Raw genomic sequence first — 14,374 nt, 5'->3', positions numbered from 1 at the left:
ATATACTTTGTAAATGACGAGTTACTTTTTCCAACAATTGTTTACAGACACATTATTTCACTGTATCACATTTCCAGTGGGTCAGAAGTTTACATACACTAAGTTGACTGTACCTTTAAACAGCTTGGAAAATTGTCATGGCTTTAGAAGCTTCTGTTAGGCTAATTTACATCATTTGAGTCAATTGGAGGTGTACCTGTGAATGTATTTCAAGGCCTACCTTCAAACTCGGTGCCTCTTTGCTTGACATCATGGGAAAATCAAAAGAAATCAGCCAAGACCTCCATAATTGTAGACCTCCACATGTCTGGTTCATCCTTGGGAGCAATTTTAAAATGCCTGAAGGGAACACGTTCATCTGTACAAAGAATAGTACGCAAGTAAAAACACCATGGGACCACGCAGCCGTCATACCGCTCCGGAAGGAGACGCGTTCTGTCTCCTAGTGATGAACGTATTTAGTGCGAAAAGTGCAAATCAAAAACAACAGAAATGTACCTTGTGAAGATGCTGGAGGAAACAGTTACAAAAGTATCTATAAAAAAGTATCAGTAAAACGAGTCAAAAGTATCAGCAAAACGAGTCCTATATCGATATAACCTGAAAGGCCGCTCAGCAGGGAAGAAGCCACTGCTCCAAAACCTCCATAAAAAAAGCCAGACTACGGTTTGCAACTGCACATGGAGACAAAGATCGTACTTTTTGGAGAAATGTCATCTGGTCTGATGAAACAAAAATAGAACTGTTTGGCCATAATGACCATCGTTATGTTTGGAAGAAAAAGGGGGAGGCTTGCAAGCTGAAGAACACCATCCCAACTGCGAAGCACGGGGGTGGCAGCATCATGTTGCGGGGGTGCTTTGCTGTAGGAGGGACTGGTGCACTTCACAAAATAGATGGCAGGAAAATGTGGATATATTGCTTGGTTGCAAATCGGTCTTCCAAATGGACAATGACCCCAAACATACTTCCAATGTTGTGGCAAAATGGCTTAAGGACAACAAAGTCAAGGTATTGGTGTGGCCATCACAAAGCCCTGACCTCATTCCTGTAGAAAATGTGTGGGCAGAACTGAAAAAGCGTGTGCGATTAAGGAGGCCTACAAACCTGACTCAGTTACACTAGCTCTGTCAGGAGGAATGGGCCAAAATTCACCCAACTTATTGTGGGAAGCTTGTGGAAGGCTACCCGAAAACGTTTGACCCAAGTTAAACAATTTAAAGGCAATGCTACCAAATACTAATTGAGTGTATGTATACTTCTGACCCACTGGGAATGTGATGAAAGAAATAAAAGCTGAAATAAATCTCTACTATTATTCTGACATTTCACATTCTTAAAATAAAGTGGTGACCTTAACTGATCTAAGACAGGGAATATTTACTAGGATTAAATGTCAGGAATGGTGATGAACTGGGTTTAAAATGTATTTGGTTAAGGTGTATGTAAACTTCAGACTTCAACTGTAATATAAACATTTGTGGTTTGAGTAGGAGGAACAATCACAGTGATTCTATTTAGACTAGTATATGAGTCTACTATCAGTAAGCACTGCATGAACCTCAGGATGAAACTAAGGAACACAACAGGAAGTGGTTGGTGGTGATGAGTTGGGAAAAGCTGTGCCTCATTATTTGTTTAAGAGGCAGTGAAATAAAATAAAAATGCCTCTGGCCCTTTCTGCCAAGCCTCCTCCTGTAACCTGACACCGTCACTGTCCAAGCAGCAGTAGCGGGTGTGACAGACCTGGGTTCAAACACCATTTAAAATACTTAAGCTATGCTTGATTGAGCTTGCCTGTTGTAATGGAACCAATTGAATAGTCACAAAAGTGCAAACCCCACGCACCTGGCACTCAAGGCAGATTAAAACAAACACACAAAGTATTTGAAGGATTATTAAATAGTATTTGAAACCAGGTCTGGAGTGTGACATATGTTACTAGGACACAGACAACATGACTCTCGGGTGTTGTTGTCATGCAATACCTCGACTACAGAACACAGATTTAAGGTGTACTACCATGACAGTCATGATCTAAGGAGTACTGTGTGAGGGTATGTGGTATGTCCTAGACTGGAGAAGAGTTTAGGTTGAATGGGAAATACCAACAGTACCTACGTGACTTACTGAGCATCCTGTAGGGTGTTTATAGTACTGGGAAATCATTCTATAGATATGTAGTGTTACCAGTTTGTTGAACAGGAACAGTGTCTGATGTCATGACTGACACGTTCCTTTGAGACTGACAGCGTGCCTGAGAGTTTACCTGGGGTGTAAAGCAGAACATCCACCGCCTGGGGGCTAGTCAGGCCCAGAGAAGGGTTGATCTTGTGTTTCAGGGTCTCTGACGTGGATTTAGGGACCATCAGCGGGACTGTTCAGGATGGAGAGAAAGCTCAGAGGTCAAAGTTTGAAATGAATAAAAAAATCTCCTGAGAAACAAGACTTATAAACATGCGCTTTCTGTAAAGTTATTCATTTCAATGATCTAAAATGTTGTGGATTTTTTTGGTATGATCTCATGTTTTTCCAGTGTCTTTTTGTCATGTAAAAATATCAACTCTGGGAGACACAAGCTGCTTAAACCTAATTCATAGCTCCACAAATCTTAGTTGCCATACCTTCCAGTTTCATTCTGTCAAAGTGTGCCAGCTTGGTTGCAGCAAAAATGGCCTTTTGTGACTGCAGACAGCCAACCACTGCATCCATCAACAGGGCGTTGGTCAGAGCCTGCTGCATATACTGGGGGTCCTGAGAGAGCGAGGAAGAGGAAGAGAGAGTAGGAGAGGAAGAGCGAGAAACAATGCAGATTTGAGATTCTATTCATATGTATATGAATTATGATGAACGTCACACATGCTATGCTCCAGATGTACAAGAGTCTGTTTCCCATGACATCATGCTGACGTCAACATGAAAAAGAGAAGAGGAATAGAAAGCAAAATATCTCTAGGGCCAGTAGTTTGTAACCAGACCAACTGGCTCTTACGGTAACTCCATGGCATCTGAACCATGTGTTGGGGGAGGCTAGCCTGGTGCCAGATCTGTTGGTGCGGTCTTACCAACTCCTTGTCTAGTGTAGTTATTGTCATGCCACGACAGCACAAACATATCCGGAGCTAGGCTAGCTGGAGGCAGCAGGGGATGAGGCCTTGATTAAAGAGAAAGAACATAACCCTGGGAAATGCGGTCTTTCCAGTGATAACAGAGAAGACGACAATACATGAAGTGAGTTGGGCCGGGGGCCAGCAGCATCCATGTTGTTTCATGCAGTTTAATAGGGGAAACTGAAGGCTGGAGAGTGGTGCAGACTTTGGACTGGCTGAACAATAGAGCCAAGCCCATATGAAACTCCATAGCTCCCCCTCTTACATGGAATGTCAACCACACCCACTGAGCTACAGTCCAATCTGCCAGAGAGGCCCAGGGTGGGATCAGGACAGAATGGTTTTAGTGCTAACGTTGGCCATCTGTGCTGCTAAAGAAAAACTTCCTTTATAGTGTAGCTACATACTGGCCATACATAGTCGTATGCAGAGCGGGATAGAGAGAGAAGCTATGTCTCAATTATCTCTCCTTCCACCCCAAGGATGTCCTTGTTCACTTCCATTTATGGATTTGAAAGGAAATATCTAGTACAGTAAGAGACATGTGGTGAAATAAGGCCCATGCCTTCACCAACCCAATTCCTAGAATTGTGGGAAGTAGTGAACGGGTGCACAATTCAGTAAAAAAAAAAAACGCACCCAGAGACAGATAACAAATTCTCCTATCACATTTTGATATACTACCTTGTGGTCGTCGGCCATCTTCCTTCCAGCCCACATCTCCTTGACCATGAGGTGCCAGAGGTCAACCTCTGACTTCAGGTTGACCTCGAACGTCTCCTTCCTCAGGGTGGTCTTGATCTTCAAAGACGGGATCCTCAGCAGTAGGAAGGGAGCAGAGGAGATCTTCACCTCCTGAGGTACAAAAGCCAACCGGTTATTCACTAGCCTGGTGCCAGATCTGTTTGTTCTTTATAGCCAACTCCTATGGTTGTAAAGACCACAGATCTGGGAGCAATTATTCACCTAACACCATCTTTGACATTCATATTTGTAATGTCATATTTGGTAAGACTTTGTGTGATAGTACACATGTATAAGGCCTTATGAGTGTATTTATAGTGGCTTATGACATACTTACAGTGCACTGTAACACTTGCTATAAGCAATCATAACATGTATAGACCTGTCCTGTTTCTCAATATGACAGTATATGAAAGAGTGTTTTTTAAAAACAGATGTAGTTGTCTACATTAGCTGCATAGCAGAGCATAGATTACACATCTATAAGCACATCAAACACATTCCTTTTATTGTATAGATTAATGCATGGATGGGCAACTTTGATGGGGGTGGGGGCCACAAAACATCTGAACTGCGTACCCATGCATACACCATGTTTTACAGCTAATTTCCTACAATTCTACACATTTTGCCATACGATGGAGAGAAATGTTTGCAGTTTTTAATATGATATCTGAGTGAGACTGACCAACCAAATCAAATGCCCCCACCCCCCAGCCAGTAATTCAACCATGATTACTAAGTTTAGATAGCTCGCCACTACCAATCTAAAAAATGTTAGCTGACATGGGCTAATTGAATGACTATCAGTGATTGACAGAGAAAAACTGTTGTTGTACAACCAAATTTCGAAATTGCACCATGTGTATTCTACTATTCTAACTTCCAACACTAAGTAGAGACCCCGACGGAGTGAATAAAACATTTTTTTCATTATTGAGCCGAGAGCCTTCAATGTATTCACATACTGTAGTAATATCTATAAAAAGATATAGTATCATGAATAATATACAGTATATCACAAAGTGTAGTGGTATCGTAGATCAATTAGGTCCAAACTCACCTCAATGTCTCTGAACTTGGTGACCTCCATGTACCCGGGTCGTCCTTCGGTCAGCAGGAACAGCCGTCTCTGTGTCATGGCGATCTTGCCCACGCCGTGGCTGGTCTTGACCGAAGAGGACAGCTTGAAGACACACTCATTAGCCTCCAAGTGCTCCAGGGCCGAGGCCGGCAGGGCCACTTCCTGAGCCTCAGCCTCAGTCTCCTTCCAAAAGGTGTAGAACACGCGGAATATCTCCGGGTCCACCTGTTTCTGCTGGCCTGCAGGGAGCAGTCTAGAGTCAGGGTTTTGCAACCATAGGGGCAGTTTACATTCACTGTAAACTGGGTGTGATTCAACTAGGTTTCTCATTCAAAACAATAATCAATTAGCTAGAATGGAAAGGTGACTAGCAGGGTTGGGGAAGGAGTTATAGCATTAGGAACCACATTAAACAGCCTTTTTTTGATTGGCTGGTGGAGCAAGTTCATAGTGTGTGGGTTTACTGGAGAAAAAGATTCACACAAAGCTCACTGGACGTTAGGGCCGGGACCATAACAGTATAACAATATTTTTTCCATGGCAAAATTGAAAACACGAAGCAGACAAAACTCTTTAAAAACCTGCTGTATGTAAAATATTGTGTTCTATAGCTTGAAAATAAATAAATGTGACTCTGGATGACAACAAAATGATGTTTGTTTCCGACATTAGAGCGGTTTTTCTAAAGACGTTAAATCCGCTTCATGTTTTGTTTCGATACTGATATTGCCCCTGGCCCTACTGGACGTGCACAGTATGACTCTTATGTAAAGTGAAACGTGAGGCACTTTAACACACTTCCATGAGGCTACTCACAGTCCAATAGACCATTGTAAGATAAGAGTCCTGTAACAGTCAATTGAACACATAGGACGAATAGTATTCGTCCTTCAAAACAATGAAAGAAAATATTACCTAGACGTCAGCCATGAATGGTGTTTGAAGCGACACTAATGTTAAAAGCAAACACTTCTCAGATTTAAGACCCGAGGGGATAGTTGATTAAGCAGAACACACACAGGCCAAAGCAACACACACACCAAGATAGGAGTTGGGCACAGCACAATCTGCAGGCAGTCAGGGTATAATGCTATGCTTACCCTCCAGATTGGAATCAAGGTAAAAGATAGACTGGGAAGAAGCCTTCACCGCAGAGCCACCACCACCACCATGCCAACCCAAGCTGCTCTTACAACATTCTGATCAGGTAAAGGATAAGAAATTAAGCAGATTCAATAGTCAGATGAATTAGCATGGCCATTCACACTACATGTAGTAAGGTATTAACACACCGATCACAGGGACTGGAGTGATTACGGATTATAGGCCAAGTATTATCAATTGGATTATGTTCATGAGTCCCATACAATGAGTCCCATACAACAAGGGGCTACTGCAAAACTAACATAGAAGAAAACCTCCACCAAAAGAGACAACCCTCTCCTTTACTCTCACTCATTATTTCCCTCTTTCTAAGCTTGGTGTCTGTATTAGAGGTTGACCGATTAATCGGAATGGCCGATTAATTAGTGCCAATTCCAAGTTTTTATAACAATCAGAAATCTGTATTTTTGGGTGCCGATTTACCGTTTTTTTTTTTTTTTTATACAACTAGGAAAGTCAGTTAAGAACACATTCTTATTTTCAATGACGGCCTAGGAACGTGGGTTAACTGCCTCTTTCAGGGGCAGAATGACAGATTTTCACCTTGTTAGCTCAGGGGATCCAATCTTGCAACCTTACAGTTAACTAGTCCAACGCAATAACGACCTGCCTCTCTCTCGTAGCACTCCACAAGGAGACTGCCTGATACGCGAGTGCAGTAAGCCAAGGTAAGTTGCTAGCTAGCATTAAACTTATCTTAAAAAACAATCAATCATAATCACTAGTTAACTACACATGGTTAATGATATTACTAGATATTAACTAGCGTGTCCTGCGTTGCATAGAATCTGACTGAGCATACAAGTATCTGACTGAGCGGTGGTAGGCAGAAGCAGGCGCGTAAACATTAATTCAAACAGCACTTTGTGCGTTTTGCCAGCAGCTCTTCGTTGTGCGCCAAGCATTGCGCTGTTTATGACTTCAAGCCTATCAACTCACGAGATGAGGCTGGTGTAACCGAAGTGAAATGGTTAGCTAGTTAGCGCGCGCTAATAGCATTTCAAAGGTCACTCGCTCTGAGCCTTCTAGTAGTTGTTCCCCTTGCTCTGCATGGGTAACACTGCTTCGATGGTGGCTGTTGTCGTTGTGTTGCTGGTTTGAGCACAGGGAGGAGCGAGGAGAGGGACGGAAGCTATACTGTTACACTGGCAATACTAAAGTGCCTATAAGACCATCCAATAGACAAAGGTTAATGAAATACAAATGGTATAGAGGGAAATAGTCCTATAATTCCTATAATAACTACAACCTAAAACTTCTTACCTGGGAATATTGAAGACTCGTGTTAAAATGAACCACCAGCTTTCATATGTTCTCATGTTCTGAGCAAGGAACTGAAACGTTAGCTTTCTTACATAGCACATATTGCACTTTTACTTTCTTCTCCAACACTTTGTTTTTGCATTATTTAAACGAAATTGAACATGTTTCATTATTTACCTGAGGCTAAATTGATTTTATTGATGTATTATATTAAGTTAAAATAAGTGTTCATTTAGTATTGTTGTAATTGTCATTATTACAACAACAAAAATATTTTTTTTTTTAAATAGTCCGATTAATCGGCTTTTTTGGTCCTCCAATAATCGGTATCGGCGTTGAAAAATCATAATCAGTCGACTGCTAGTCTGTATGACTTCCTTACCCACAGTGAGAGCCTCAAACAGCCGGTGAATGGTCCCCTGGTCTTTGACAATCCCAGACTCCTGCACGTGCCTCACAAAGTCCTCCAACTGCATGTGCTTTTTCGGGAGTTGGAACCGCTTGACACCTTCGTCGACATGGCGCGCCCGCTCCCTCTCATGGTCCCTCTTTACTCGACTAATCAGGTGTTTGATTTCAGGTCGGCGGTCAGCCAGTGCCTGTTCGCCCTCCTGTAGAGAGTCCACCAGCGCGTTGACCAGCTCGCCAGGAAAGATGTCTGTGTCTGTCTTGTAGAGGTTCTGGAAGTCTTCTAGAGCATCCAGGCGTTTACCGGCCACGGTGTTGACGAAGCCCCTGAGGTAGTGATAGCGAGCCAGGAGAGAGGAGTCCCCGGAGGCCACCCCGCTGATGGCCTTGCCCAGGAGGGTGATCATCTCCTGGTAGTAATTCTGGACGTAGTGGTAGGCCAGCGGAGGGGGGAACTCAGGAAGCTTAAAGAATCTCACGGGCCTCTGGGGAGACTTCATACCTATGGAGTTCCATCACAAAGGTTTCAAGAACTGAGGTCAGTGTTTCTTAGATTAAATCCATTCATACAGAGGAACCCTTAAAAGGGCCAATCAGCAATTGGAACAATAACAAAGGATTGTCCAGACCACAGTTTCGGTAAAAAGCTAGATAGATAGATAGAGCTATGAATGCAAGGACCGACCATCCAAATAAAAAAAATAAAAAAATCTACGGTATCCAAATTAAAGTTAACCATGTTGAGGCTATGCAGTGCTTGTTTACATTTACTTTATTTACAAACATTGGAGTAAAACAAGCTGATATTTTGGGTTCTGATGGGGTACACCAGTTAAACCAAGCTCATGAGGCATTTCTAAGTTATATCAGGGGTGTTGAATCCAGCCCTCAAGTGGTTTGAGTAAACCATTTTACCACATCCAAACTGTGTAGAATGATAATGGTTTCTTGACACTCCAGCTTGCTAATGAATCACTAGACAGTCAGGGAGTATTGCAAACTATTTTTATAATACATTTTCAGTGCGGCCCTCCAGACCTCGTTGAAGAACGATTGCGGTGACCCCCCTGAGTTAAATTCTTCGCCGGTCAATGGTAGTAGCATAGAGGAAGAGGCAAAACGGGAGGCTTTACTCCAGAATTCTGGTATGGAGGTCAATGATTGTAGAATTTGGTCAACAAAAAATAAATGTAATTGGTAATTTGCTACATGAGCCTTATCTGATCGAATAGAAGTTTCGCATTGGTCAGGTTGTTACAAATACACAAATATAAAAGTTGACGCACGACATTTCGCCAACTTTGGAAAACAACATATCGAGGTTGTGCCTGTTGTCATAGGGATAGATAGAGGACTCATAATGGATATAACTGTTTTAGCATGGTCATTGCCATTAAGGGCCTCCACCATTCCACCAAGTAGTACACTGGGTGGGGATTCCTAGAAGTTGGGAGAAATCAGCCAATTAATAAAATTGACAACGTTAAAATGCCCATGCCATCACAGACGCTATAATGGCACAGATACAAAGATGAGTCCTCTCTCTCTCTATGGCTTGTTGTTCACACACGTAGCTGTCCACCTGAACCTACCACTGTCCACCTGTATGTTCTTGAAGGAGGTCTGCCTGAGGGGCCCCACCAGAGACCCCCCACTCTCCCCCAGGTTGGGCAGGCTGGCCCCCAGCCTCTTGCTGAGCCGGCTCTCTGGGCTGGTGTATTTACGGGCTAACTCCTGCATGGTGGGCCGCCGCGGAGACTCTGTCATGGACCTCAGCCTGGGGAAGAGGCCAGAGTTGGAGGGTGAAGCTGCCTCTAGATGCTGATCTTGGGTCAGTTTAGCATTTCCCAACTAATGGTAAAGGTTAGGGTTGGGGGAGGGGAAGCTGATCCTAGATCTGCACCTAGGGGAAATGTCACCCCGGAGCGAGGACAGACATCAGGGGAAAGCCTGTGCTTATACCAGGAAGGGAAGGACTTGGGATGTGCGTTTGAAGATACAGTACTGCAGTGTTTCCCAATCCTGGTCCTGGGGACCCAATGGGGTTTTTGTTTTTGCCGTAGCACTGACACACCTCTAAAGGGTGATGAGGAGTTGAATCAAGTTTGTTCGTGCTAGAATATATATTTTTATATATTTTATTTTTTATTTTTTAACCAAATTGAAATCCTATTGAATCCAATTCCATTTGCAAGGTTAAAATAAACTCTTACTAGTTTAAAGGTAAATATTTATGCTAAATTCTCATCTTCCCCCTCACCTGTAAGCTTCCGTCCGAGTACTCAGCTCCATACGTGTGAATGCGTCCATCTTCCTGGTCAGACGATCCCGTAGGAATGAGTGGAAGATGTGTGTCTCCAACACCTGCAAAGACGACAAAATATACTGCATTCACTTTCAAATGGATCACATTCTGGACAGAAAATATTGCCCCAAATATTATAGGTTAGAAGTCAACAGAGATTGACATCTCACTGGACAGACAGACCAGGATTTGTATCATACCTTCTTGTAAAATGGCTGGTCTGCTGGCTCTCTAGACCTAAGGAACTCTTCACTGTTGAAGACTCTGTGCTCATAGTTGAGGTGATCGTGGACTTCTCTGTCGTGGTGGTTGGGGTGTGGAGTATGGGGGGGTAATAATCACTAGATTAGCTCTCCTGTCCTGATATTTTACAGGATATTGCTGTGATTTTGCACAGGGAATTGCAATTGTATTGGTCGTAATAAAGCAAGATTTAATAGGATAACTAAGTGTTAGACTGTCACTATTTTCTAAATAGTTAATTTGATAATCAAAAGGCTTTGCTTGTGAGAGAAATAGGTATCTTTGGTCCAACCCAAAATGTATGACTAGATATGCTCAATTTGAGTCTCAATTATCAAAGTTAAATAATTAAAGCATGTCAATTAGGTTATAATATTGTAACAACTATGTAATAATATAATAATCATGTACAGTATATTTTAAGTCATAGTGAACGATGGTGAATATCAGTATATATTTGATGCCTTTTGTCTTTTGCTAGGCAGTCATTGTAAATAAGAATTTGTTCTAAATTGACCTGCCCGGTAAAATAAAGGTCAAATACAATTTTATAAATTATGCTAACCTGAAGATGTTGACAATGAGTTCCAGAGTGATGTTCTGGATGTGTGTGTTGAGTTTGCTCTGCCACTGCTTCCTCTGGGCCCTCCTCGCATTCACCTCTGTACTGTCCCCAAGGTGACACACCTCCAGGTCATAGTGCACCTGGAGACCCTCCACCCTGCACCCACCCACCCAGACACATAGACACACTTAATGGGGAGGGGTAACAAAACATTTTCTATTCCAATACTCGACTTGGTGAAATATTCTGAAAACATGTGGCACACTTATCTGCATAACATCCCTTGCCCTATTCATTACAATACACATTGTAATAAACTCAGCAAAAAAAGAAACATCCCTTTTCCAGGACCCTGTCTTTTAAAGATAATTAATGAAAATCCAAATAACTACACACATCTTTATTGTAAAGGGTTTAAACACTGTTTCTGAGTCTTGTTCAATAAACCATAAACAATTAATTAACACGCAACTGTGGAACGGTTGTTAAGACACTACCAGCTTACAGACGGTAGGCAATTAAGGTCTCAGTTATGAAAACTTAGGACACTAAAGAGGTCTTTCTACTGACTCTGAAAAACACCAAAAGAAAGATGCCCAGGGTCCCTGCTCATCTGCGTGAAAGTGCCTTAGGCATGCTGCAGGGAGGCATGAGGACTGCAGATGTGGCGAGGGCAATAAATTGCAATGTTCATACTCTGAGACGACTAAGACAGCGCTACAGGGAGACAGGACAGACAGCTGATCGTCCTCGCAGTGGCAGACCACGTGTAACAACACCTGCACAGGATCGGTAAAGCCGAACATCACATCTGCGGGACAGATACAGGATGGCAACAAATGCCCGAATTACACTAGAATCGCATAATCCCTCCATCAGCGCTCAGACAGTCCGCAATCGACAGAGGCTGGACTGAGGGCTTGTAGGCCTGTTGTAAGGCAGGTCCTCACCAGACAACACCGGCAACAACGTCGCCTATGGGCACAAACCTACCGTCGCTGGACCAGACAGGACTGGCAATAGGTGGTCTTCTCTGAGGAGTCGTGGTTTCGTCTCACCAGGGGTGATGGTCGGATTCACGTTTATCGTCGAAGGAATGAGCGGTACACCGTGGCCTGTACTCTGGAGCGGGATCAATTTGGAGGTGGAGGATCAATCATGGTCACAGCATCATCGGATTGAGCTTGTTGTCATTGCCGACAATCTCAACTCTGTGCGTTACAGGGAAGACATCCTCCTCCCTCAGGTGGTACCCTTCCTGCAGGCTCATCCTAACATGACCCTCCAGCATGACAATGCCACCAGCCATACTGCTTGTTCGGTGCGTGATTTCCTGCAAGACAGGAATGTCAGTTCTGCCATGGCCAGTGAAGAGCCCGGATCTCAATCCCATTGAGCACGTCTGGGACCTGTTGGATCGGAGGGTGAGGGCTAGGGCCATTCCCGAGAAATGTCTGGGAACTTGCAGGTGCCTTGGTGGAAGAGTGAGGTAACATCTCACAACAAGAACTGGCAAATCTGGTGCGGTCCATGAGGAGGAGATGCACTGCAGTACTTAATGTAGCTGGTGGCCACACCAGATACTGACTTACTTTTGATTTTGAAACCCCCTTTGGTGAGGGACACATTATTGCATTTCTGTTAGTCACATGTCTGTGGAACTTGTTGAATCTTATGCTCATATAAATATTTACACATGTTAAATTTGCTTAAAATAAATGCAGTTGACAGTGAGAGGACGTTTCTTTTTTTGCCGAGGTTATCTTAGGACAGCAGACTAACTGTGAGTCTTGTCCTCTAGGTAAAATTCATTAGGCAACAAACGAAAGAAAACAGACTGAAACGGGGAGGGACATGCCGAACAGTTCAATAAGAAAGGTTTTGCAACGGCGAGTCCTAATGAACACTCCCCAGATGGTCTCCTATCCTACCGTGTTATAAAACACTCTGCGGCCGCCAGCGGGACATCGGGCAGGTCAATCCCATCAGACCAGGAAGACGACACGGTCCCATCATCAATATTGACCAGGATCAGATCATCCGTTTCCTGTCATGTAGGGAAAACACAGAAATCAACACAGTAATACACAACACTGCCCCTCTTAGAGAATACTGTGTGATGGAGGAGAACAAAGGATTAGGGACAAGTCAAGTGGATAAGCTAAAATTAACTTGGCTCTTAACGCCTGTACTTTATGTTAGTTAAGACATTGAACCACATGATCCTCTATACCGTGTAAGCAAGTGAAAACTGAAAATAAATTATACATCTTAATAAAGCATGATAAATATGGGTATTAAATAAGAAATAAATCACTGATGCAAGAAAAATTCAGACTGAGAAGTGTAAACATTCTCCACTATGGTACGAGTGCTCCTTACCGCGGCTACCTCCTTGTAGTGGTGCAGGTGGCAGACCATGAGGTAAGGGAAGGTAAAAGAAAAATGTACTTTATTGTCCATCAACTTACAGAGAACAGAAATGTGTCTTTATGCTCAACCCAACCCCCAGAGACACACACCTATGAGGGGCTGGGAAAATGAATCAGCCACAGTGCAGTGCCCCTAGAGCAGTTCTAGGTGGTTAAGTGCCTTGCTAAAGACCCACTTCTCTAATCACTAGGCTACCTGCTGCCCCAGGCAGAGGTCACCACCACCACTTTAACGTCCACCACCTTAACCTCTGGGGTAGGGGGCAGTATTTTGACATCCGGATGAAAAGCGTGCCCAAAGTAAACTACCTGCTATTCAGGCCCAGAAGCTAGAATATGCATATAATTAGATAGATAGAAACTTTAGAGTGTTTTCTAAAACTGTTAAAAAATTATGTCTGTGAGTATAACAGAACTGATATGGCAGGCAAAACCCCGAGGACAACCCCCCCCAAAATAAATAAATTCAGCCTACCACTATTTTCAATGGTTATCACTTTTATTATAAGGCTTAGTCCTCCCAGATTGCAGTTCCTAGGGCTTCCACTAGATGTCAACAGTCTTTAGAAAGAGTTTCATGCTGAATTTTGGAAAAATGAGCCAGAAACGGTCGTTTTCTAGATGGCTCCCATTTTGGCTGTAGTGTTTCCAAGCGCATGGAAGAGAGCGCGTTCTTTGGTATTTTTCTCGGGTAAAGACAATAACGATTCTCTGTCTTAAATTTTATAGTTTATTTACGTATTAGGGTACCTAAGATTTGATTATAAACGTTGTTTGACTTTGGAAAAGTTTATTAGTAACATTTGGGATTCATTTTGTATGCATTTTGATGGAGGGAAACTGGGTGGATTATTGACTGAAGCACGCCAGATATTATGGATATAAAGAAGGACATTATCGAACAAAAGGACCATTTGTGATGTAACTGGGACCCTTTGGAGTGCCAACAGAAGAAGAAGATCAAAGGTAAGGCATTTTTTATATTGCTATTTCTGACTTTCGTGTTGCACCTGCCTGGTTGAAATATGGTTTTCATGCGTTTGTATGCGTGGCGCT

At 43.0% G+C, this 14,374-nt stretch overlaps 1 protein-coding gene across 6 annotated transcripts in view; it reads right to left on the bottom strand.

The window, feature by feature from the left end:
- Window positions 1-14,374, bottom strand: part of LOC135549693 (DENN domain-containing protein 3-like) — a 54,561-nt gene that overhangs the window by 9,647 nt on the left and 30,540 nt on the right. For 3 of the 6 annotated variants that reach the window (XM_064979902.1, XM_064979901.1, XM_064979900.1), the window contains exons 9-20: window positions 13,269-13,280; window positions 12,818-12,933; window positions 10,887-11,042; window positions 10,279-10,375; window positions 10,034-10,137; window positions 9,366-9,550; window positions 7,748-8,275; window positions 6,039-6,137; window positions 4,918-5,177; window positions 3,795-3,965; window positions 2,625-2,754; window positions 2,270-2,377 (exon numbers count right to left, since the gene is read on the bottom strand). In XM_064979902.1, the coding sequence (XP_064835974.1) occupies window positions 2,270-2,377; window positions 2,625-2,754; window positions 3,795-3,965; window positions 4,918-5,177; window positions 6,039-6,137; window positions 7,748-8,275; window positions 9,366-9,550; window positions 10,034-10,137; window positions 10,279-10,375; window positions 10,887-11,042; window positions 12,818-12,933; window positions 13,269-13,280 (1,966 nt within the window). The remainder of the gene's footprint in view (window positions 1-2,269; window positions 2,378-2,624; window positions 2,755-3,794; window positions 3,966-4,917; window positions 5,178-6,038; window positions 6,138-7,747; window positions 8,276-9,365; window positions 9,551-10,033; window positions 10,138-10,278; window positions 10,376-10,886; window positions 11,043-12,817; window positions 12,934-13,268; window positions 13,281-14,374) is intronic. The other 3 variants (XM_064979903.1, XM_064979904.1, XM_064979905.1) reach the window with 3 other exon arrangements.

Source organism: Oncorhynchus masou, chromosome 12 (genome assembly GCF_036934945.1).
Source record: "Oncorhynchus masou masou isolate Uvic2021 chromosome 12, UVic_Omas_1.1, whole genome shotgun sequence".
NCBI lineage: Eukaryota > Metazoa > Chordata > Actinopteri > Salmoniformes > Salmonidae > Oncorhynchus > Oncorhynchus masou.
This window is presented reverse-complemented; position numbering and strand designations above follow the sequence as displayed.